Source organism: Trachemys scripta, chromosome 4, assembly GCF_013100865.1.
Source record: "Trachemys scripta elegans isolate TJP31775 chromosome 4, CAS_Tse_1.0, whole genome shotgun sequence".
Classification (NCBI taxonomy): Eukaryota; Metazoa; Chordata; order Testudines; family Emydidae; genus Trachemys; species Trachemys scripta.
In genome coordinates this window covers 99,615,364-99,639,918 of record NC_048301.1, presented here as the reverse complement: position 1 = coordinate 99,639,918, position 24,555 = coordinate 99,615,364, and the positions used below count along the sequence as shown (strand labels likewise).

At 46.3% G+C, this 24,555-nt stretch overlaps 1 protein-coding gene across 1 annotated transcript in view; it reads left to right on the top strand.

The window, feature by feature from the left end:
- The first annotated feature begins 414 nt into the window (after positions 1-414).
- The window catches only part of RRAS2 (RAS related 2), an 87,172-nt gene continuing 63,031 nt past the window's right edge, over positions 415-24,555 (top strand). The window contains exon 1 of the mRNA XM_034770110.1: positions 415-794. Within this exon, the coding sequence (XP_034626001.1) occupies positions 690-794 (105 nt within the window). The 5' untranslated portion in view covers positions 415-689. The remainder of the gene's footprint in view (positions 795-24,555) is intronic.

Below are 24,555 nucleotides of genomic sequence, written 5' to 3'. Positions count from 1 at the left end.
GCCCCTGGCAAGACCCCTGTGGGGAAAAGTCAATTGGATCATGTAATTGAAGATTACCATAATTTAGAAGCACCCAGGGGCTGGACTAGGGTGCCACACACAGGCCAGCGAAGTCCCTAACTCGCCCGCCGGCTGGCCTGGAACGCAGCTCGCTGGGTGTAATAGGTTCCCGTCCGCCCGCACCCGCGGGGCTGGGCGGCCTGTGTCTTTGCAGCCCTCGGCAGGCAGCTCGCTGGGGGGGAAGTTTGGGGTTGCTGTCGCAGCCCCCACCGCTGGGCGGACGCTCAGTGCCCGGCCCCCATTGCACCTGGAACTGGCGCAGCGCCAAGCCCACCCCCTGCCGCCCCCACGCCGCTGCGCTGTCCTGCCCCCCCTACAGCTCCTCATGAATATTCAATAGGACGGCCCCGCCCCCCGACGGCCATTTGTGTAGCCGCGCTGGAGCCGCCGCTGCCCTCATTTGGCCCGTGGCCGCCGCGGTGAGGAGCCGGCTGGGTTGGGGCCGGCAGCGCGGATCTGCTCCCCGCCCCGCGGAGCTCTGGGCGCTGCTACTGCCGCCGCGACCCCGCCCGAGGAGCAGGAGGACCAGGAGCGGGGCCTGCGGCTTCCAGTCCGGCCGGAGGCGGCGGCGGCGGCGCAGGGAGGGACCCGGACCCGGACCCGGCGGCGCTGCTCGGCTCGGCTCCCCGATGGCCGCGGGCTGCAGGGACGGGCCGGGGCAGGAGAAGTATCGGCTGGTGGTGGTGGGCGGCGGCGGCGTGGGCAAGTCGGCGCTCACCATCCAGTTCATCCAGGTGAGGCGCGTCGCGCCGCGCGGAGCCTCCGGGTCCCGGCTCCGGGGTGGGGCAGCCCCAGCGCCCGCCTGGCCGCCCCCGGCAGCCGGGGGGTGGAGGAGGGGCCGCGCGTTGCCTTGTCCCCAGGGGCGCCGGGGCGGGGGCCTGGTCACTGTCCTGCCTGCAGTGCCCGGTGGCGGGCCCGGCCCGGCCCTGCTCCGCTCCGTTCCCCAGGCATTGTCGGGGGGTCTGGCCTTGCCCTGTTCCCCGGGCACGGGTGTGTGTGTGTGGGGGGCGGTCCTGTTCTCTGTCCCTGCTTGCCAGGCACTGGCGGGGGGCGATTTCTTTGGGGGAGGGGGGTGTTTGCTGGGGGGGAGGTCTGGCCTTGCCCTGGGTACGGGGGGTGCTTTACCTGGTTTTGTGGGGGCGGTCCTGTTCCATGTCCCTGCTCCCCAGGCACTGGCGGGGGGTGGCTTTACCTGGTTTGGAGGGCGGTCCTGTTCCCTGCTCCCTGGGCACTGGCAGGAGGGGTGGCTTTGCCTCAGGGTGGGACATGCCCTATTCTTTGGGCACTGGTTCGTGGTGGTGGCTTTGCCCGGCATGGGGCGCCTGCTGTGTTCCTATGTTCTGAGGGGGCAGGGGCTGGACACTGCCCAGTTGGCAGAGCTCGAGGTTGGGGATGCTGATGTGTAGAACTGGCTGAGGCTGTGAGCTGGTGCATTGAGGTTTGAAGAACCAGGTTTTAGACCAATGACTTTCAGTGTGACCTTGAGCCAGTGCCTTGGCCTCTTGCTGCCTCAGTTGTCCTCATCTGTGGAAAGTTGCTTTTCCAATATACTTTGTAGATGCATTGTCAACTTTAAATCTAGGTGGCAAGCAAACACCAGGGAAGCTTCTGGAGTGAGAGCGTTGCCCAATGCCACACCTCCTAGTTGGATGTTTTCATAGAGCTCTGTTTGAAACTAGTTTTTCCTTTCCAAGCTCAGTGGTTGGACATGGTCCAAGTGTAGTTGCAAGGGAGAAGAGACTCACTAACTCCCCTCCTCCCCCCACTGGGCCCTATCCCCCGAGTCCCGAACCCACCCAAACTCACCAGCCACCACCAACTCCGGGAGCGAGCCAGGGAGACCTCGCCCACCCACAAGGGACCTACCACCCCCTCCGCCCCCCACTGGGCCTGAACCCCGAATCCGCCCACCCAACCTCACTGGCCGCCGCCAATGCCAAGGGCGAGCCAGGGAGTCCTCGCCCACCGACAAGGGGTCAGAGACCCTACCCCCTCGGCCCCTTCTCACCCAACCCCACCGACCGCTTCCAGTGCTGTGAGCGAGCCAGGGAGACCTTGCCCACTTGGAAGGGGGAGGGGTCCCATACTTCCCCCTCGCCCCAGCCCTGAACCCGCCCAACCCCATCGACCACCGCCGATAGCGAGTGTGTGCCAAGGGGACCCTGCCCACCGGCAAGAGGGAAGTGGCCTATCTACCCCCCACCCCCCAATGGGCCTCATCTCTTGAGCCCTGAACCCACCCAACCTCACCGGCCACCGTCAATGCCAAGGAGTGAGCCGGGGAGACCTCACCCGCCCGCAAGGGGGATGGGACCTATCTACCCCCCCCACCCTGCAGGGCTTCTTTCCCCTGGATCCCACCCCGTGAGGGTCGCCCCATCACCACCATCCAACCCACCTACTTGTGCCCATGACTATTTGTGCCCCATGTGTGAATGATTGACCCTCACCGATTATCAACTGTCTTTATCTCGCCCACCGCCCTCCCCCCCAATTGGGGACTCTACAGTTCGTATGTATTATGTGTGCTGTCAACCCCAATATAACAAACATCCCCCCATACTCTGTATGTTCCCCCCAATAACTGACAACTGACTCCTTGAATCGTTTGTACCGTCTTTATTTTTAAATATTCTCTAATAAAATTTAAATCTGTTATATCTAATGTCCCTTTTGGGGGGGCAGAGGTGTTACCATTCATATGTGCATAGTACCTGAGGATAGGCTCCCTTCCTACCAATTGCAATATTTTTTAAATGCTTTCCCATTAGAATTTGCTGCTTGTAGCATTGTCTGACATGTCATTGGTATCTAATGGCTTTCCCCAGCTAAAAAGGCTACAACAGTGAATGAACTCTATACAACTGGGGGGAAATATTGAAGGGTTTCACTTGTATGTCAGAAGCTGCTACCTGCTGGACAGTAACTACTAAAGATAACAGATTGTGGAAAATGAAGAGACCTGTTAGAACTTGTTAACAGGAAATTATATACTTGGAAATAAACAATAAAATGGCTGGATTTATGAGGGCAATGGAGGTTTAAGGATAGAAGGGTGGCTGGCGGGCATGCATAGCAAAGTGAAGGAGAATGTTGGTATTCTGGCCTCTGTCCAGCTGAATGTTTTTATTAAAATGAGTGATTTACCTAATGATGTTGACATAATAAATTGTTCAGCTGCAGAGTTGCCACATTCAGAATGGGGGTGGTTTATGCCTCTCAGTTGCTTCCATCTATAGACACACTAAGCATAATATAGGATCAAATTTAGAAGGCTTTTTTTTGGTAACAATATAGGTTAAAAAGAGAATTCTGCAAGAACTGATGGACTTGCTAGAGAAGTACTGATGTGCTGTATAGCTGTTGACTGGCTCAAGTCAACCCTGTTTGAGGCTATGTCTTAGCTAGAAATGCTAAAGCTGGGCTGCTGTAACCCTTCACTAGACATGCACCATAGGCATGGGTGAGCTCCTCCCATCACTGAAGTTAATCCACCTCTTTGAGAGGTGGTAACTAGGTTGACAGAAGAATTCTTCAGTCAGCCTAGTGCTCTCTACTCCAGGGCATAGGTTGTCTTAACTACTCTGCTCAGGAGTGTGGATTTTTCACACCCCTGAGGGATGTAACTGGGTTGAGCTAATTTTTTAGTGTAAACTTAGCCTGAAGTGCATCTAAATTGGTTAGTTGCTGTGTGCTTAAACTCCAGATCTTTAGAGCCACTATTCTGTTACTTTCCTGCTTCAGGAAAAGCAACAGAACAGGTAATAGGGTTTATGTATTTCAGTCCTATTAGAAATGTCCCCTTTCCTGTTTTGCCTTTTTCTTTACCCATATCTCATTTAACTTTTCTCTCATTCCTCTTCTCCGTTTCATTGCTTTTGATGTTTGTAGTACTGATTTGAAGGCATTTAAAAAAACAATCATCTGTAGCTGTTCACATCATACCTGGGTACTTTTAATTTTATTCATTGTGCTGTTATGGATGACAGTGGAGCAACATCTTGTGGGAGAGGAAGGTGTATGGGGTGGATTTTCAGTACACTTCTTCCCTCTAGATAGGCGTATGACAGCAGTATAGAAAGTGCTACTTGGAATCCTAATGTCACCTTTGTGCATGCTCATTTAGCCATATTAAATAACGTTCTGATGGGGTAGTAGAATCTGCAGCGTGAGCCAACTGGGGTTTTCTGTACAACTTTTTTCCAAAGCTGGGAAGAGGCATTGGGTATATGATCGCCTAGAAAAGCCAGTGTTCTACAAGGTGTTATAATTGGTCTTTTAAAAGCTACTTATAGTCTTAATAACAATTGATATCCTTGTTGGACAGTTGAGTTGTACATTTACGGCTATTTGGATGAAGCATTTTAAGCCAGAATGGAGAAACTGGGAAGTAGAAACTGAAATTCAGTCATTAAATGAGCCATAAGTATCTGTTATGTGATGTAGCTGCCTTTATTTGATGGACATATTGTTTTTGGCTAGTTTTTAATTTTTATTTTTTGTTATTAGTTTGGAGTTCTGGAAAGTTTTTTTTTTTTTTTTTTTCTGCTAGTGTTGCAGGAGAGTAATCCACACAGAGGTGGTAAGATTAGAATAATTGTAAACCTTTTGCTAAATCCTTCCTTGCTTGTAGATGCAGATAATTAGTTTATCCCTGGATGAGTGAAGCTAAAATTTACAGATTACCATTCAGGTTCAAATTTGGTACTGTTGCCTTAGATGGTATTGCCTGAGCAGCCTTGCCTGCACACACACATTACATGAAGCAGGCAGTACGTACGTGGGTATAGCGGCACTAGTGCTAAACAAGGTTTAACTGAAAGTATGGCGCTCTGGATATCCGTGTGTGACCCAAGGGCTTGTTTTTTGTTCATGCTTTCTTGGACTTGATTCCTATCCGGTGCCTTTAGTGCTATAGGGTATTGCAGGTGCTGCTTGTGACTTGAAGAGGATGGGAGGGGACTGTCATCTTTATAAGAGTCCTTATAGGAGAGTTTGGCTCTTAAGGTGTATCTACACTTGGAACTGGGGGTGTGATTCCGAGCTCCAGGAGACATACTTCCACTTGCTTTCATTAAGCTAGTGTGCTAAAAATGTAGCCTCCGTAGGATGAGTTAGCTACTGCAAGTATATGCCTGGGGTCTCTGGGCAGCAAGTACCTTGGGGCTGCTAGCCCAGTGTTTCTCAAATGCAGCCACCAGGGGCTTTTCTTGTGGCTGTAGTCTCCTGGGTGGTGAATGGGGCAGGGGGGGTGCAAAGCAGCAGCCTTTCCCCAGGGCTGCCAGCAGGGGTTGGGTCTTGCACCCTCTGGGGAGACACATGTTGGCAGAGCAGGCAGCCAGTGAGTTCCCGGGGGCAGTGGGGTCAGGCTTCCACCCTGGGGCAGTGAGCGGGAAGCTCCAGCTGCATGGTTTTGGGCTCCATCTCTGGACTCTGTCCCTCAGCCATGCAGCAGTGGGCTCCAGCTCTAGGCTCCTTCCCCCCCATTGCCCCAGGTCCCGCTGCCTCCCTACCCACATTCCCATCTAGGACTTAATTTGTCCCCGAGCTTGCAGGGCCAGAGTAAGTCTGCTTTGGAAAGTGATATTTGTATGTTAATACAAATTTTCACAGCAGACTTAGTAGCTAGCTTGGAGGCTGTGAAAAGTGATATTAACATACAAGCGTCACTTTTCACAGCTTACTAGCCAGCAACTCTTTTTATATGTATTTAAAAAAAAGGCAACAAGAGAAGCAACAACAACAAAAGAAAAACCTTATTTGTGTGTCTGTTCTTTACTGGACCTAAACAGGAGAGACAACTGTACATTATTTTTATTATTCAGTCTGCAAAAAAAAAGCTTACATAAATAAATTACAATAATTTGGACGTGTATATGTGCATATTTATTTGTTTTTCCTAAAATTAATTAAATATTTTAGGCGAATTGTTAGTGGCTACTGGTAAGAATTGGTGGCTACACTCTGAGGCTACCAAAAAAATTGAGAACCCCTAGCCCTTCCCACTGCTTGCACTGCAGCAGCTACCTTCTACTTTTAGTTTGCTAGCTGGATGAGAGCCAGCAAGAGTAATCTCCTTGAGCTGAAAATTATGCCCACTGCTCCAAGTGTAGACATACCCTTAGAATTTAAAGCATTTTTAAAGTTGGTTCTTCAATACTTGCTATATGTTCTAGGGATAGTAAAAGATGTTATTTAATAGGTCGCTCTTGTCACAGGACCAGGGACTAGAGCAGGGATTGGCAACCTTTGGCACACTGCCCGCCAGGGTAAGCACCCTGGCGTGCTGGGCTGGTTTGTTTACCTGCCGCGTCCGCAGGTTCGGCCAATTGCGGCTCCCACTGTCCATGGTTCGCTGCTCCAGGCCAATGGGGGCAGTGGGAAGCGGCATGGGCTGAGGGATGTGCTGGCCACTGCTTCCTGCCGCTCCCCTTGGCCTGGAGCTGTGAACTGCGGCCAGTGGAAGCTGCGATCGGCCGAACCTGCAGATGCGGCAGGTAAACAAACCGGCCCAGCCCGCCAGGGGACTTACCCTGGCGAGCTGCGTGCCAAAGGCTGCCGATCCCTGGACTAGAGGCTAGGAAGGCCTTATGTCTACAGTGTTACAAAGGCAGTTGTCTTGTAGCATAGGAATTCATTCTTTTGCTGCTTTTCTGTGGCAAATCAAGTATTTTTTAAACGGTTGCTAAATAAATCTCTCTTCTTTAAGAACTGTATAAAAACTACAGTCATATACTGTGGTTTTTGTTTTTGTGTTTTTTTTGTTTTTGTTTTTAAGCAAGTTGCACAGTTCACTTCAGTACTTCATAGGATTAAGGAGTAAACTCAGCTGAGGATTGCATTACCTAATACCAAATAAAAAGGTTCTGTCCCCACTACATATGTTAACTGGGTTATAACCAGCATGATGTGGCTGGATCTAAACATGGCTTTTGTTTGCACAGTATGGGGTTAAACTCTTAGTAACATTGGCAGTATTTCACCCCATCATAGGGCTAATTTGGCACTGTTGCTGTAACTAGTTTTGCAGGCTGTTTTTGCAGTCGAGACAGGGCTGCCTAACTATGTTTGTGTAACTGGTCAGGTTGGTGGAGTTTCCTCCCAGCACTATGTGGTAGAATGTCCAAAGTGTGTTGCCTCACATGATTCTCTGTGTGTAATGTCAGGACACTCTCCCTGCTGAGGCAATATGGGGCAGCTGCCCAGACTTCCCCAGAATGCGCTAATACAGGCCTGCACAACTCGTAAAGCGGCGAGGGCCATATTACTCCAAAGAAAACAGCTGAGGGCCGAACCCCTCCTCCCCAGAACCGCCCACCCCACGGAAACAACCCTCCAGCGCTGCCAAAACATCCCCCACCCCTGGGCGCCGCCCACCCCGCAGAAACACACGCTCCTTCCCTAGCGCCGCCCCACCAAAACAGTGGTATTTAACCTTGGTAATATGTTATAGCGGGGCCCCTAAGATAGTATAATTAAGATAAAAAACCCCTCTCTTTTTGCTAGAAGTAGAATAAGATCTTCACCCCCCTACTTTGTAATCAATTGCCCTGTTGAATGGATGAGGTGTGAATGAGGAAGATGTGGAAGGCAGGCACCTCCAGACAGCTGCAACACTTGGAGAGGGGATGGGAGCCAGACCAGATCAGTAGGACAGGTCAGTCACCAATTCACCACTCGCCTCCTCAGCTCCCCTCCCCCACCGCCGGCTCACCTGCCCCTCCCCGCCCCCCGCCTCTCCACCTCAGCCCCTTGGCTCGCCTACTCCCCCTGCCACTGCCTGCCCGCTCGCCTCCTCAGCCCCCTCCCTCACCCGCTGCTTGCCTACTCACCCCCTGCGGGCCGCACAGTGAGCCTATGCGGGCCGCATGCGGCTCCTGGGCCGCACGTTGTGCAGGCCTGCACTAATATATAGTTAGGGTGGTAGGTACAAATGGACAAGCCCTGTTGTGATGGCAGAGAGGCTACTATGTGGAGACAAACTGCTGTAAACAAGGTGCTTTTTTTATCGGTTACAAAATCTTGATTGAAAGTTAAAATATGGACAAAGCATTGATGTTCTCACTTAACTGTGCCATAGCCTGTAAACTGACTGAAGACATTGTCCAGCAAAAAGGCTTTTGGAAGTTATTTTATTCTAAAATGCATGCAAAGTACACCTTTTACTTGAGTACTAAATCAGTGTTCCTCCTTCAAGGTCTGAATATGCTATTACCTTTACCAAGTAAACTAATCCCAGTCTTTTTTCTTTTGGAGTAAGAATTATGGGGATGGGAGGTCAGTGGTGGAGAAAGGAAGCTGAGCTACTGGTTTATCTCTAGCAAGAAAGAGCACAATCAGTTTCTGTTGTGAAGCCTCACTAGTGTTCAAAATATGATATTCTGTTGGACAAGATTTGATCCCACCTACTAATTAACATTTACTCTGCAGATTATTGCACTGTTAATTGGCCCAAAATGTCAGAAGGCCTAGTTCCCTTCAGCATTCTAAAGCTGCTTTGACTTCTGACAATAGACCCCAGACACTGATTTTCCTTTATCCCACCTGTTCTTACTAGCTTTTTGTATTGTGGTAGTGCCGAAATGTCCCCATCAGGGTTTGGGGCTGCACTGTGTACACACAACAAAAACTGTCCCTGCCAAAAAGACTCTTCCTGCCCCAAAGATCTTACAATCTGATCTCTAACAAAGATATGTGATCGGTCACTCTCCCTTAAAAGAGGAGACGACTGTTTGGTTAGTTGGAGTGCAGTCGTAAGGATCTCACGTCTATAGCAAGTTTAAAAACTAATTATATTTTCATGGTAGTACAACATTAAGGAAAAGGTAGCTTACACTGTAAATGTTGATGAACAGTTTCCCTTTATTTTAACTTTTAAAATAGTTGATTGTCATAAAATTACACAGAATCTGTTTAGAATCTCATTGAATAGACCAGTGATATAGGTCTAATAGGAATCTTTTGAGCAGTCAGATGACCAGTGTGTCATCCCTAGAAATTCTTGGGGTGAAATCCTGGCTCCATGGAAGTCATTGGGAGCTTTGCTATTGATGACAAAGTGGCGCCAGGATTTTATTTATTACTATTGTTGTAGTGCGTATGAGCCCTAATCAGTTTCATCCTGGAAGTAAAAGCCACTTCATCTATTTCTAGGATTCAGTCCTTTTTTTAAACACTGCTCAGCAACACAACAGTTTAGGGCAGGAAGTGAGGAAAATAGTATATCCAAATGAAATTGTAGAAAGAATGTAGTCAAGTTGGAATTTGTCCAAAACATCATAACTTTAATGCTAATACTTGCAGATCTTGAAATATAGTAGTAAACCATGCTACAAAATGAAATTAAGAGCTTAATTTTTTGTTCTATGCTAGTAATTTACAGTTTACATTAAAGCCCTATTACCCCCAATCTCATACTTTTCATAAAATTATAAGTTTCCTCAGGCAAATGTCGTTAAGTATTTTTTTTAATCCTCTAGCTCGGGTTCTCAACCTTTTTCTTTCTGGGTCTATAAAATTCCAGGCCAAGCAGGGCGGGCTTGGGGCTCTGGCTGCCAGGCAGGGTGGGAGTGTCGGAGCTTTGGGTGGGTGGGGGCCCTCGGACATAGTCATAGACTGACTTCTGTTTTCAGGGGGCTGCGCCTGGTGGGGCTTTGGCCAGCTCTGCATGGCAGGGCCTGGGGAGGGAGCACTACCTCCATCCCCCGGCTCACCTCAGCAGGCCACCCACCCTGGGTGGGAGTAGGGGGCAACCAAAAATTATAACTCAAACGGGGGTGGAGGGGGGGGTTGGCGGCTCAGCTCAAAAAGTTTGAAAGCCACTCAGGGTGTGGGGAGAGGCATAGCTAGGGGTTGTGTGCTGGGAGGGCCCCCTCGGAGTTTGCTGCTCCCTGCAGGCCCTGCCAGCCCCAGCCCTGGAGCGGTTCTTACCGGCTGCGTGAGCAGTCAAAGCTGAAGAGCAGCTGCAGCTCTGGGCGGCAGTGGCAGCAGCAGGAGGAGACAGGAGAGTGTTGTGGCTGCCCACTCCATGGCACCAGTCAGAGCAGCAGCTGCCTCACACTGGCCAGCTCTGGTCTCCTGTCTTTGACCTGATCAGAGCCCCTTTAATGGGGAGTGGAGGAGGTGCAGGGTGTGTGGAACTGCCCCAGGGACTGACCTACTCTGTGTAAAGCTCTGCAGTTTGGGAGGGCAATGGCCTCCAGTGTCCCCCTCGAACTCTGCCCAGGGGCTCGGGGCTTCTGCCCCGCGGGGCACCGCAGCTCATGGAACCTCTGAAACATGGACCTCCAGGGGCCTGCGGATACTGGTTGAGAACCACTGCCCTAGCTTTTAAGTAATGGTGGTGCACTAAAGTGAAGTTGTATGATAGATCTGACTTTTCCCCTCAGAAATACAGTAAATGACTGAACACATTCAGATCCAAAAGTCAGCGGACAGATTACATTTAAAATAAAGAGGGCAGTTTAACAGGTTGTGGTTTAGTGGACTAAAAATAGCTGGAAATTAGTGACTTTATTTTGTGTGGGTAGGGGGTGCTGTGCAGCACACACAGCTGTTGCCACAATAGCTTTTCTCCAGCTGTCACGCGCTGGCCTGTCACAAAATACCCCACATTCCCTTCTTACTCAACCCTCTGTAACATTCCATATTTCCTTGCTCAAAAGAAATGGATCCTAGTGAATACTTAACCATTCTTTCCACTTTTATTTTACAATCATGTAGTTTTTAATGCCTAAACTATGTACCGATGTTCTGTCAGTGCCCCTAAGGCTTTACTAGGAACACTTCAAGCTACTCTACAAAACAATTCAAGTATTTAGTCTGAAATATTACAAGTTTAGACAACACCTCTACAGTACTAGCAATTGTAACAGAATCCTGAAAGTCATCCACACAATTGTTTCTCTCTCTCAGAATCTACTCTGTTACAAAAGTAACACAATCTGGTATATTGAGTAGACTGCACTGATTTACAAGAATGTACTCATTTGTAAATGTCACTTAAACCTTGAGATGGCATTGATTGGATGTAACTCAGTACAGGTCAGTTGAGTTTTTAGTTCAACACCATTAAATTTTAAAACATGTTAATGCAACAATACGCTAAAGGAGGCTGAATGTGTAAGAATACTTCAAAATGAATTTAATTTAGTAAAATCAGTGAGGAAAAGTGAGTGTAAAAATGACTTTGCGTCCTGTGTAATTTCATTGTCATCTTTACCAGTGTGGCTCAGTTTACAAGTGAGAGATTATTGTAAGCACCAGAGCTACAAATCAAGCTGTGTTCTTTCCGTTGCTTACATAATCACCAGTAATAGAGATTCTGAAATTGGAACTGAGTTGACCATTTTGTTGATGCATTATGTCAGTAGAATGAATTGGATGCAGTCATCCACAGCTTTATTGGCTCTGCAGTACTAAGTCATAAACATTTGTCAGTGGAGCAAGAATATGACTAGCATACACGTGAACAGGTGTTAAGGGGTCACTTCTTATGCTGCCATTTTTCTGACAATAACTGTACTTGAAGAATTTTAATTCTCATTGACTGGAACCAAACTAAGACCTTTTTAAAGTAAGTTATCCAAGAGCTGATTGAATCTCAGAGTTGACTGTTGGACCAAAAAAAATAACAAAAACAAAAACTGAATCTGTGGTGATGTCTTGTGCTGAAGCTGAGAAGGGGAGGCAGTTGTTACTTTTTAATCTGAAAATTCAAGTTGACTTTAGAGTACTTACTAAATGTTTTGACTGTCCCCGATGACGAAAACTCAGTGCAACTTCAGCATGGTATATTCAGTAGTTTTGTAGAGGCTTTTAAATAATTTCTGGCCTCTGAGTAAGCTTCACTACCCACCCAGGAACACATCCTTCAAATAAATCATCAAAATCCAGATGGATGAGATGCCATAGATTCTCAGGCTATGACTGTGTGTGCAGCATGCCAGTTCTGGTATAGACTTTGATACACAGAATGAATTTTTTTTTTCTTCCGTATAATAGCACAGTCCAAAGGGCTTTCACATCTAAAACAAAAGGGGAGATGGGTATTAAAAAGGGTATGGTACAGGAAGAAAGGACAAAGATTATTAGGGCCCTGACAAATTCATGGCCATGAAAAACGCATCACAGACGATGAAATATGGTCTCTTGTGTTCTGTTACCCTATACTATACAGATTTCATGCTGGGAGACCAGCGTTTCTCAAATTGAGGGATCTGACCCAAAAGGGAGTTGCAGGTGGAGGGGATCACAAGGTTTTTTTTAGGTGGGGTCACAGTACTACCATCCTTACTTCTGTGCTGCCTTCAGATCTGGGCGGCTTGAGAGTGGTGGCTGTTAACCAGGCACCCAGCTCTGAAGGCAGTGCCCTGCAAGCAGCAGCGCAGAAGTAGGGGTGGCAATACCATACCATGCCATCTTTACTTTTTCATGGCTACTGGTAGTGGCATTGCCTTCAGAGCGGGGCTCCTGGCCAGCAGCTGCAGCTCTCCAGCTGCCCAGCTCTGAAGGCAGTGCTGCTGCCAGCAGTGGCACAGAAGTAAAGGTAGCAGTACCGCAACCCCCCCATTACAATAACCTTGCAGCTCCCTCTGCCCCCCACCACACAACTCCTTTTTGGATCAGAACCCCTAAAATTACATCACTGTGAAATTTCAGATTTTAATAGCTGAAATCATGAAATTTTACATTTAAAAAAAAAATCTTATCACTGTGAAATTGACCAAAATGGACTATGAATTTGATAGGGCTCTAAACATTATAGAGCAAGAACATGTGTTGCTTTGTCTAGCTAGGAATGCTTCTGAAAGGTTCCTAGAGTTGTTTTATTTAGAATAAATATTGAGTGAGGTATAGAGGCTGCTTGTGTGTTTGTCAGCAGTTTAGCAGTCTGAGGATGTGAAACTAATTGACCTTGAAAGCTGAAGTCCTACCTGTTCTGCTTGTGGGCTACTTTTTATTTCCATTGAGTGTAGCAATGTGCCGTGGTGTCCTTCAACAAAATCTCTCTGCACCAGCCACTCCTGTGTACTCTCAGTAATCTGCCCATATTCTTCCTGCCACCTCTGTGGTTGCAGTTCAGTGCTGGTGTAGGAATAATTGTAAAATGCTCTGAGATGGCAGATCTCATAAATGTGGGAGCAGTTCTTTGCCCTTTCTATCATTTAAGAACTCTTAGTAGAGAGCAAATATAGAGATGTTTACTTAAGCTGGACTGGTTCTCTTGACTTTTTCTGCTCTCTACATTTGAAGGACACCTTCTGCTTGTGTATTTAGACTAGTCACGTAATCACATGCAGAAATAAAATGTCTTTATGCACTTCAGAAAGGGTCTTCGCAAACTTGGACGGTTAAGTATGGTCTATGCGTTACTGTTTTTAATATCTCATTGAAAGCTCCTTCTAAAAAACATTCTACGTTAGTGTTTCCTTTATTAGTTCACTTTTTAAGTGACTAATACAGTTCAGGTTTAGTGCTGCAGGCTACACAGACTGCCTGGAAGAACTGTATTCAGACTCTAAACATGTTTAAACATTTTATATAATCTAAATATTAGAAATCTTTAGAGGAGGAGCCAAGTGGTGGTATAGCAGCACATTGTGCTATCCTATCCCTCATAAAGTAGCTGTGATGAACATTTGGCCTATGGCGTGCTCAGCCTGGGGTCATATCCTCCTCTTGTTTCAGTGGAAGAACCACAATGGAAAGGCCCTTGTACCAATCTCAAAGCAGCTCAGTGAGGCATCCAAAGCCTCAGATGGCATGGGAGCAGGGTGGAGATGAATAAAGAGGTGAGGTGAAGAGGAAATAGATTTTAATTCCCTTAATCTTCCTTCCCTAGCCATGTGCAAGGAGAACAAGCTGTAGACCTCAGCATTGTTTAAAAGGATTAATATATCACAAAACTAGTATATGTGGTTGACTTTTTGTATTACTGTAGTGCCCAGGAATTGGTTTTGGACCAGGACCCCACTGTCCTATGTGTACTGTACAGACAGAAATAGATTGTAAGCTCTTTAGACCAGGAATCATAAGTATAAGGTGAGACAACAGTTTCGCACAGACTGGTGTACAAGAAAACAACGAGACAAAGTTGGTTAGCATGATAGGCCACTGGTGTGCCAAGACCATTATCTGACCATAGTTGTCAAAAAAAATTTTTTTTTTTCTTTGTAGGCATCACAGCAAAGGAGATGGTTACTTAAGAGAGGTTTTAAAGAAGGATAATGATGTAGCTTTGCAGATGTTTATAGAGAGCTCCTTCCAAGCATAAAGGGCATCCTGGGAGAAAGCATGGGAGGTGCTTGTTTGAGAAGTTAAGAGGTAGATGATGGAGGTTGGTATTATGGGCCAATTGGAGGCTAGAGTTGACATCTCAATAATGGGTGAGAGATGATAGGTGGGGATAGGCCATGAAAGGCCTTGAAAGTGAAGACAAATAGCTTATGTTTCCTGTAATAGAGAAGAGGGAGACAGTTGAGGGTTGGAAAGTGGGCGGTGATATGGTCAAAGCCATGCGCTGGGACAATGATCTTTGCAGCAGCATTCTGAATGGATATGAATAGGGCAAGTTTGAATTTCTTAAGATCCAAAAATAATGTTGCAGTAATTGAGATATGAGTCTGGACAAGATTTTCAGCTTTTTAGATGGATAGGAAAAGATGGGTATTAAAAATGTCACATAGAAAGACTTTACAATCTCTTTATTAAAGTCTGTCAGGTAATAAGTACTAAATGCTAACTGGATGCTGGAGGAAGGGGTTGGAATGGAGGCAGGGAAGGGGTGGGAAGAGGTGGGGCAGGGGCAGGGCCTCATGGAAGGGGTGGAGTGGGGCAGGGCAGAGAGTGGTGTCGGGGAGGTGTCAGTAAATGCGGCCCTTGGGCCAATGTACTAGTCCTCATGTGGCCCTCGTGGTCATTTGAGTTTGAGACCCCTGACCTAGAAACTGGGAAGGACTCTACTATGAGCCGAATGTATGAATACTGTAGTTTTGTGAAAAGCCTTATGCAGGAGACAGCTGAGAGACATTTTCAGTTATTGAGACTCAAAGCTCAGGTATTAATGATTCTATTATTGTCACATGAAGATCTCTGTGGTTCACATTTGTTACTGAAAGCACTATAATCACAACTGGTAAAAGATACCTCACTCAGGAGCTTCCGTTAGATGTGTAAGGAAATCCTTGCATTATTGCATGGTGTAATGTGAAAAACTTCTGTATCTTGCAATTGCAATAACTCAAAATATTGAGAGCTAAGTTTAACTTCAGGTTTTTCTGGTAAACTTAACTCTCTCCATGGTATGAACTGAGCATTACATATTTTGTAGATAATCAAAATTATTTACTGAAAGCTAAAAAATGACAGTTAAACCCGGCTACTGTATTTGTTTAATTTCATCCATCAGAATAAAAGGTGAAAAAGTAGACCAGTGGTAACTATATGAAATCCTACATATGCAGATCAAGGCAGTAGTGGTTATTAAATATCTTCTGCTAAAATTGTTGCCTTCACAATATAAGGAAAATAAATGGATTGCAACAAGATCTATGGTTGGAAGTGGTTATTCCTGTTCCTTTTTTTTTTTTTTTAGGAGACCCCTTTACTTGTCTTGTGAACATGAAAGGCATTTCATGGTAGGCTTGTGTTTGTGCTGCCACCTAAAGTGCTGCAGATGATAGAATCTTTGGGATTAGTCAATTAAGACTATGTAGAAGGGCTTTCATTCAATAGTTCACACCTGCAACTACTTGTTTGGGTACCATAAGGAGACAGCAAGAACTGGGGTGTGTGTGTGTAAAATAAATATATATATTTTTTACAAAGTGACGTATGATTTAGAGTGAACTAGTGAATGCAGGATAATACTAGCAGGACAGTTGTTTAGTGGAACACTGACAATAGGATGTGCATTTGCTCTTAAACTCTTTAGTACAGCGGTCTAGACAGCGGTTCTCAGCCGGGGGTTCGTGGTCCTCTGGGGGTCCATGAACTCTTTCAGGGGATCCGCAGGTCCCCACCGCTGAAACCCAGTGCCTCGAGCTCTGGTGGCACCCCCTTCTTCCCCTCCCGTGGGGCTGAAACTGGGAGTGGCGCAGGGCTGAAACCTTAAGCCCATGGGCAGAGTTGAAGAGGCACGAGGGTGTTGCCCTCCCAAACTGAAATGCCTTAGTGAGAGTGGGGCAGTCCTGAGGACAGCTCCATCTCCCACCTCCTCCTCTCCTCCAGCCCCCACTTAGGTGCTGCCCTCTGGCCAGGTCCTAGGTGGGAAGCAGGATCCAGGCAGTGCAGAGCAGCTGCTCCTTTGGCTGGTAGTGCCATGGAGGTAGTGCTATGGCATTCCCCGTCTGCTGCTGGTGCCCAGGGTTGCCTGCTCCTCATTCCCAGCCTCCTTTTACTGCTCACGCAGCTGGTCAGAGCTCCTTGGGTGGCTCTGGGACTGGTAGAGTCCTCGGGGAGCAGCGACTGGCACACAGCCCCAGACAGGTGGGTGGCCTGCTGAGGTGAGGCAGGGGGTTGAGGCGGCGCTCCCCCCTGGACCCCACTGTGCGGAGCTAGACTGAGCCTCGCTGGCTCTTGCCTCCCCCTGCCAAAACAGAAGTCAAACTACACCTATACCCAAGAGTCCCACCCCTGTCCTGGAGCCCTGAGTCTCTCCCTTCCAAACCCCTGTCCCCATGCTGGACCCTGGAGTTTTTCTAGCATGTTGAGGGGGGCTTCAGAAAGAAAAAGGCTGAGAACCCCTGGTCTAGACTAGTTTCTTACATAAAGAGTAGCCTTCTGACCGGCAAAGTCTTCCCTTGATTCCATCATGGATGGAAATCCTTACTGGTTTCTAATATTGATCATGCACTTTCCAGATATTATTAGCAATGACTAGTGGTGAACCCTATTTAGTGTGTGCCTCCCTCAAGGCATGCTGTTATAGCTCAGTTTAAGCAATGGATTAACGCTGGGTATTTTGTCCCACTGATGCAGCCATCCTATGGAAACCTTAATCTGTAAATAAGATCCTTGAAAGGTCAATTCTATGCTGTTTGTGTGTACCTGACAATGTCCAAATAACTGAAGTGTTGAGTGTTCTCAGTTTTGTTTCCTTAGACACTAACTAATTAGGCCTATGTGTGAGCAAAAGATCTATTCCAGTATTGGTTGTTACCACGCATTCCTAACTATTGTTTAGTAGGATTATCACTTGAGGACAATGTCCAGGCTCATGCAATTGTTCGTCAGTGATGATAGCAGCTGTTGGGTTAGTCACAAAATACTAGGTTTTTGCAAAGTAGCTACTATAATTGTAGTTCATTACATATTTAATTTTTGTATTTATAGAATAGGTACCTAATAGCTTTTATAAATCTGAAGAAATAAACTAAAATACATAGTACAAAATAAAAAATAACTGAACATCACACCTTTTCAGTGTTCCCTGAAGTTTAGCAATCTGAGCTGTACATTGCTCAGCTTCACACATGGAAAGCAATATCTGGATTGTCCAGGGAGAAAACAAAGCCAGAGACCTGAATAATGAGGTGAGAGATCCTCTTCTAATCTTGGAACATTGAGATCTGTCAATCAAGGCTACTACATATATCCAAGGCAAAAACAACAAAGAAAGTGTTTACTGGAGGCAAGGGAGTGAGAACTAAGTCAAATGGTCTTAAAATTAAGTTAACAGAGTCCCTCTTCCTCCTCCCCCTCCTTTCCAGTATAGACCTCTTCTCTGCATGTTGGATCAGGTACTGAAGAGGTAGAACTTACTTTCTTGGTCACCCGGGTAGGGAGAGCGGATGCACTATTTTAGGTCTTTTGGCTTGCTTTCCCTTTTACCAGATTAGCCTGCAAGATAAATTGGGGCCAAGTAACAGTAATATTTATTCCACAGTGGTCCAGATACGTGTTTCCCTAGGGCTCTTCAAATGATTGCTTGTCACCTTGGACCCTTTGTCTCAAGATCTATTTTTCCCCCTCTTGTGAATTTTTTTAAAAATCTCAAACTTAATATTGCACTGACAATACTTAATACAGGCTAACAGTGGCAAATACTCTAAGGCTTGTTTTCTTAGAGTTCTCATCTTTTATATGCTAACAATCCACATTATTATTTCAGGTTGTGTGAGATACACTATTAAACTGCCAAAGGCTTTGGTCACAGTGAAGTTATGGATGTGTCAGCCTGTATCTGTATCAATGGTGAGCTTTAAATAAAGCTGTTCCGTGGCTGCATCAGTGCATTCTTCTGCAATTAAACATAACTGGAAAGGATTTCAAAATTTCACATGCTTACAAAGCTATCAAGTTTTTTTCTTACTGTTTGATGTATTTCACAGCTGACCTCTCTAGATCAGTGCAATACCACATCTCTTCCCAATATTCCTGATAAACCTTTAAACTATATTACATGTTTGAAATTACTGCAGGAAAGTAGTATCTCCTCTGGAGAGCTCTCTGTAGCAGAAGATGACATCAATATGGAGTTGTTTAAAAGCAGCCTCACCATTATCTGGCCTATTTGAGGCCCATGGCAGCTGATGAGTTTTCTAAACAATCTAGTTTTCATGCTCAGGGAATTACTACTACAAAACTCCCCTTTACTTTTCATTAGCATTAAATTCATAAATGCCTCCCTTTCTATTCACTCTTCTACCTGCCATCTTTTTGTTGTGACAGGATAATCTAAGCTTTGCCTGTTGGGTATGAATAACAGGACTGTGTGAGACAGAACTTGTATGATCTTAATCAAGGCCTGTAAAACTTACCCAACTTCTTCTAGCCTCTGGACTAAGCCTAGGAGTCATACTACAAAATACTTGTACTGTCGTGTCCAAAGACGCCTTCTAATTTTAAATAGATAAAACAGCTGTATATTACTTACCGTGTGCCATATCTAATTAAGTTGGTTGATACATTTTCCCCCCCCCCCAAATGTGCCTTATCATGTCTCTTGCCTTTGTTATAATTGTTCTCTTACTGACTTCACTGTTTTCTGCAGTTCATCACTTTCTTTCCTTTCTTACACTGTTGTAGAGCTCCTCCCCTATATCTTTTTGCTCTCCCCCTGCTCCTCCACACACTCCTCTGAATTACCACATCAATCTCTCTCCTCCTACACTGGTCTTAGAATTATAGCTAGAAACTTAACATAAATAGCCTAGGATTGATACAGAAAGTGGAGGGAATCCATATGTGAGAAGCTGGAATTCCTCCAAGAGAACTGACCCTGGACCTTGCATGGGGAAGGGTTTCCATCTTTTGTACTGGACTCAGGCTGTTAGGTGTCTGATAAATTTGAACCCCCTCCTCCAACCTTCTTTGGCTTCAGGAAAGAAAAAAGTATTCTTTTCCATGACACAGCCTTCACAGTGCTGTAGGCCTTGTTTAACCAGTTTCATGGCCATGGAACCATTTTTGAGCAAAATACGACAGCTAAGGGTATGCACAATTCCCTGGATCCTAATGTTCCTAGACTCGGGGTATTAGTAGCCAGGGTCCTGTGTGTCCCTCAGTTTTTCTGTATGTCAGAGTAGTTATATAACTAACCTCTCACTTTCTCCATTATGTTAGTTTTCATAGAATAACTGAACCGTTCAGAGGTAGCTTAGGTATAATATATATACTCAAGTCTTAGTTTAGCTTTGGTTTTTCTATTTTGTGGAATCTATGTTTGTGGGCCCTACCTTGGACTTTAATCAGTCTGATAGATCCAGCTAAGATAATGAGGTTTCAAAGGTTTCCCTTGTTCTGTTATGTTTTCTGTTTCAGGTGACATGAAAGTGCCTCTTATGCATCATGTAGCTGGTCCCACTCTTACCACTGTTAATTGTACCTGTTGGGAGCTTTTTCTGCACTAGGTCCCCTGCTCATGCTACAATTGATTCAGCTCAGGTGGTGATGACTGACTGGTGCCAAACGTCTTGGAAAATAACATAGGGTAGACATAGCGTACAAACTTTATTTTATGTCTCATCCTTGCCAGATAACTTCACTAAGAGGAATCTATACCCCTGTTCTGGATTGGGCAGGCTTGCTTTCAGCTGGAGCAGGGGAAATGGTAGACACAATTGAGATCACAAACACCATAGTTTAAATAGCTTGAATTTGAGTAAGGCATTGCATTTCTAATTTAAAGTGGTTACTGTAACCTCGGCAGAGCAAATTTCATTTGTTTTAATGGTTTTGTTTCTAAAAAAAAATCTACTAATGGGCAGGATACTTAACTTTAAGTATACCATCAAATACTAGATTGGGATTTTTGGGAGCACTTGCTTGGTGAGAGGAGAGTTTAATATTGTCAGTCTGGAATTGGAATCTTTATAGTTACAGGGATGTGATCCACGTGAAAACAGGCTGTAGATAGGGGACTTAGTGGCCATCTGAATTCTTCTAACTGAAAGATTGGAGGGAATATTTTTCTACTGTTTACGTTTTGCAGTTGTCAGCAATCTGTGCACAGTCAGTTTTGTTGTTACTCTTCAGCCAGTTTGTGCCTTGCTGGGAAAGCCCATATAAATAGTGGAGCAGAAAAATCCATGATACGTTCTTATTTTAAAAATAAACTTAAGACATTTTGACTAGAATGCCCTATGGAAAAAATGAACTTTGTCAAACTGATTTGTGTGTGTGTGTGTCCTTTTAGGTACTTAAGAACACAAGTGTGCTTTGCTTGCATATTAATCTTGTCTAATTCTTTCCCGTCTTCATTCACCTTCATAAACGAGTGCACCCACTCTTCAGAATAGCAGAATAAAAGTTGACGTATGGCATACTAGAATATTAATGTACTTGACCGAGCAGGATTTTTTTGTTGGGTGAACTCTCCATTTTTACCAAGGCTGAAAAAGCGATACTTTTTCATAAATATTTGTCTGACATTCAAGATAACTAATATTAGTGGTAGCTTCAGCTTTTCGGTGACTTTGGGGAGCTCTCACTTTCTATCCTGACAGCTGACATAATACAGAACACAGAAGTGGGCTGCCTTATCTGCCACCTTCCCAACAGGTTGCATTCCATACATTGCCTAGCAGCTGCCCCTCATCCTCTGCTGCTTTGACTTGTGTTGGGGGAGTGTTTGAAGACTGATACTTTGACATTGAATAGTTATTGGTTTCCCTTCCTGATAAATAAGCGTGATAGCAAATAAATGTTCATTTGTCTTTGTATGACTGTACAATAAATACCCTTCTTGTGTGCAAGTTATTGGCAGTACCTGGGAAGGTAAATAAAGTAGGGAGGTGAACATATTGAGCAATCTAAACCTGCAAGAATAGGGCTAGGTATTAATTTAATCTAAACTTTATCTGAAAAACACCCGTAATGAAAGCAATGAATCTCAGTAGCGTTTGCAGACTTTAACTAAATCTTTTAATAATAATGAAAAAGCTTTTACAAAGAGCATTTTGTACATCAAGAACTAGTCTTACAGTTAATGTTTTTCCAAAGGCTGATCGCCATTAATGAACTTAACCTCCGTGAATTTATCTAGTTCTCTTTTAAACCCTGTTATAGTCCTAGCCTTCACAACCTCCTCAGGCAAGGCGTTCCACAGGTTAACTCTGTGCTGTGTGAAGAACTTCCTTTTATTTGTTTTAAATCTATTGCCCATTAATTTCATTTGGTGGCCCCTAGTTATTATATTATGGGAACAAGTAAATAACTTTTCTTTATTCACTTTCTCCACACCACTCATGATTTTATATACCTCTATCATATCCCCCCCTAGTCTCCTCTTTTCCAGGTTGAAATGTCCTAGCCTCTTTAATCTCTCCTCATATGGGACCTGTTCCAAACCCCTAATCATTTTAGTTTGCCCTTCTCTGAACCTTTTGTAGTGCCAGTATATCTTTTTTGAGATGAGAAGACCACATCTGTACGCAGTATTCAAGATGTGGGCATACCATGGATTTATGTAAGGGCAATAAGATATTCTCTGTCTTATTCTCTATCCCTTTTTGAATGATTCCTAACATCCTGTTTGCTTTTTTGACTGCCGCTGCCTGCTTCATGGACATCTTCAGAGAACTATCCACAATGACTCCAAGATCTTTTTCCTGATTTGTTGTAGCTAAATTAGCCCCCATCACATTGTATGTATAGTTGGGGTTATTTTTTCCAATGTGCATTACTTTACATTTATCCACATTAAATTTCATTTACCATTTTGTTGCCCAATCACTTAATTTTGTGAGATCTTTTTGAAGTCCTTCACAGTCTGCTTTGGTCTTTACTTAACTAGACAAAACTATAATCTTCTACCAAGAGAGATCCTGGCTCCCCTCACCTGCTGGGAGACATAAGGACTGCAGAAAAGTAATCCTATAACCTGCTACCCTGTCTCCCATGCCATTGGGTGTGTTTGAGTATGGGGAAGAGGCAGCTGGTGTTTCCCCTAATAAATTGAAAGGGGAAATGCAATTGCTTGCCTTTCCACACCTCTCCAGCCCCTTTGCCACCTGGGTTTCTGTTCATCTCCATCTCCTCTCTTTGGAGGAGGAGGGGCTGCAGCTGCTCCAAGGACTGAAAGGTGGTGGTAGGTTGAGGTGAGGCTGCTTTCTTGTCTCATCGGTCTGCTCTGGCAGAGCTGAGAAGCTGTCACACTCAGCAGGAGAGGCAGTGATTTCTAGAGCCAGAAAGAACTGCCACAAATCTTTTCATTGCCCCCACCCTCCCAATTGTTCATATCAGGCATATCGAGTTGTCCCGGTCTAGCACTGGTACGCAACAGAAAACCTGGGATTATCCCAAGCAAATGGGGGCTGTTCAGAGTGGTAGGACTGGGGTGACCAGATCACCCAGGTCAGATATTGGGACACGGGGGGAAGAGGGGGAAAAAAATGGCGGCAGAGCAAAAAAACAACCCTTCCCCCCCCATTCCTCCTCCCTCCACAAGCGCCAAAGGGAGGTCCGGGAGATGCAGGGGAGCGCGAGGCCAGGGTGAGTGAGTCCGGCCTGGCCCCGAGCAGGCAGGACTCGGGCGGTACCTGGAGGGAGAGTAGGGGGCGGCCCGTGGGGCCAGGTGGCGGCTGTTCTCCCCACCTGGGCACCAGGACTTGGGAGCAGCCGCTGCTGCAGCTCCCACTGCCGTGGGGGGAGAAAGGAGCCAAGGATGTGGTGTTTGGCAGCTGTGGCTCTGGCGCCCACGAACCCCCCCCCAAGTCTGGGCCTGCTGCGGGGACCCAGCGCACATGCTGCGCGTGCCCAGCCCATAGCCAGTCGCATCTGGGCTGGCTGCCCAGCTGGTGCAATCCCGCGTGCAGCCCTGGAGTGGGGGCAGCAGGCCCAGGCCCCCACATCCTGCTCGGGTTCTGCAGGGGAATGAATGGGGCTGCCGATGCCTCTGCCCTGGGGCCACCCGCGGGATTGCACCAGCTGGGCAGCTAGCCCAAATGCGACTGGCCAGGGACTGGGCGCAGCGTGCACGCTGCTGGGTACCCGCAGCAGGCCCGGGCACCAGAGCCGCAGCCACCGAGCGCCACGTGCTTGGCCGCTTCCTCCCCCCGCGGCAGAGGGAGCTGCAGTAGCGGCTGCTCCCGAGTCCCGCTGCCCAGGTTGGGAGAACAGCTGCCACTTGGCCCCATGGGCCGCCCCCCTATTCTCCCTCCTGGTACCCCCCCCACCCGAGTCTTGCCTGCTTGGGGCCAGGCCGGACTCACACTCACCCCAGCCCCACCCGCCCCTGCATCTGCTGGCCATGGCGTGCTTGGGAAGAGGCGGGAATTTGGGGAGGGAGCCAATGGGGCAGTGAGGGGGCGGGGATTTGGGGAGGGATCCAATGGTGGAAGGAGGGGGTGGATTTGGGCGGGGGGAGGGGGGGGGGGCACGAGCCCTTCCGGGCTCCGCCTGTGCGCGGGAGCCTTGTTAGGTCGGGACACGGAACAAGCAAGCATTTGTCTGGACACGGGACAAACAGGCAAATATCGGGACAGTACCGATAAAATTGGGATGTCTGGACACCCTAGATAGGACCATCTCATTAAGCCAGTGTTAGAAAATATGTACCTGCAGTTTTGAAACCAAAGAACTTCTGGAAAATATATTTTGTGTAATTAGTTACAGGTGGTTTGTTTACATTCCCTGAGTTACTAAGTCTGTGGCTCTGGAGAAAATAATAAATGGGCGCTTGCCTTATTTATATATATGGATGTATATTAGCCTTGCTAGCACTGGCTATGCAGATGTTACAAATGGAAAGAAGGGATGATATTGAAGTTTTGAGGGTCACTCATCACATGAATTTATTTCCTGCGGCCAGAAGAGTTTAAGAAACCGTAGTCCAGTATAAACATCTTTGCAGGCTGGACAAATAAGGTATAAAGGACTAATAAAATCAGTTTATTTTTGTTGATTTGAATGTCCTTTTCATGTATGATCTTGTATCTCAAATGAATACCTACCACCTGTTGCCAGCCTGTGTAATGAGTAGACTCAACTAATGGAAGATATAAATGTATTCATTGTTCTCATTGCAGTTGTGCTTGTGTCAGTGGGGGCACA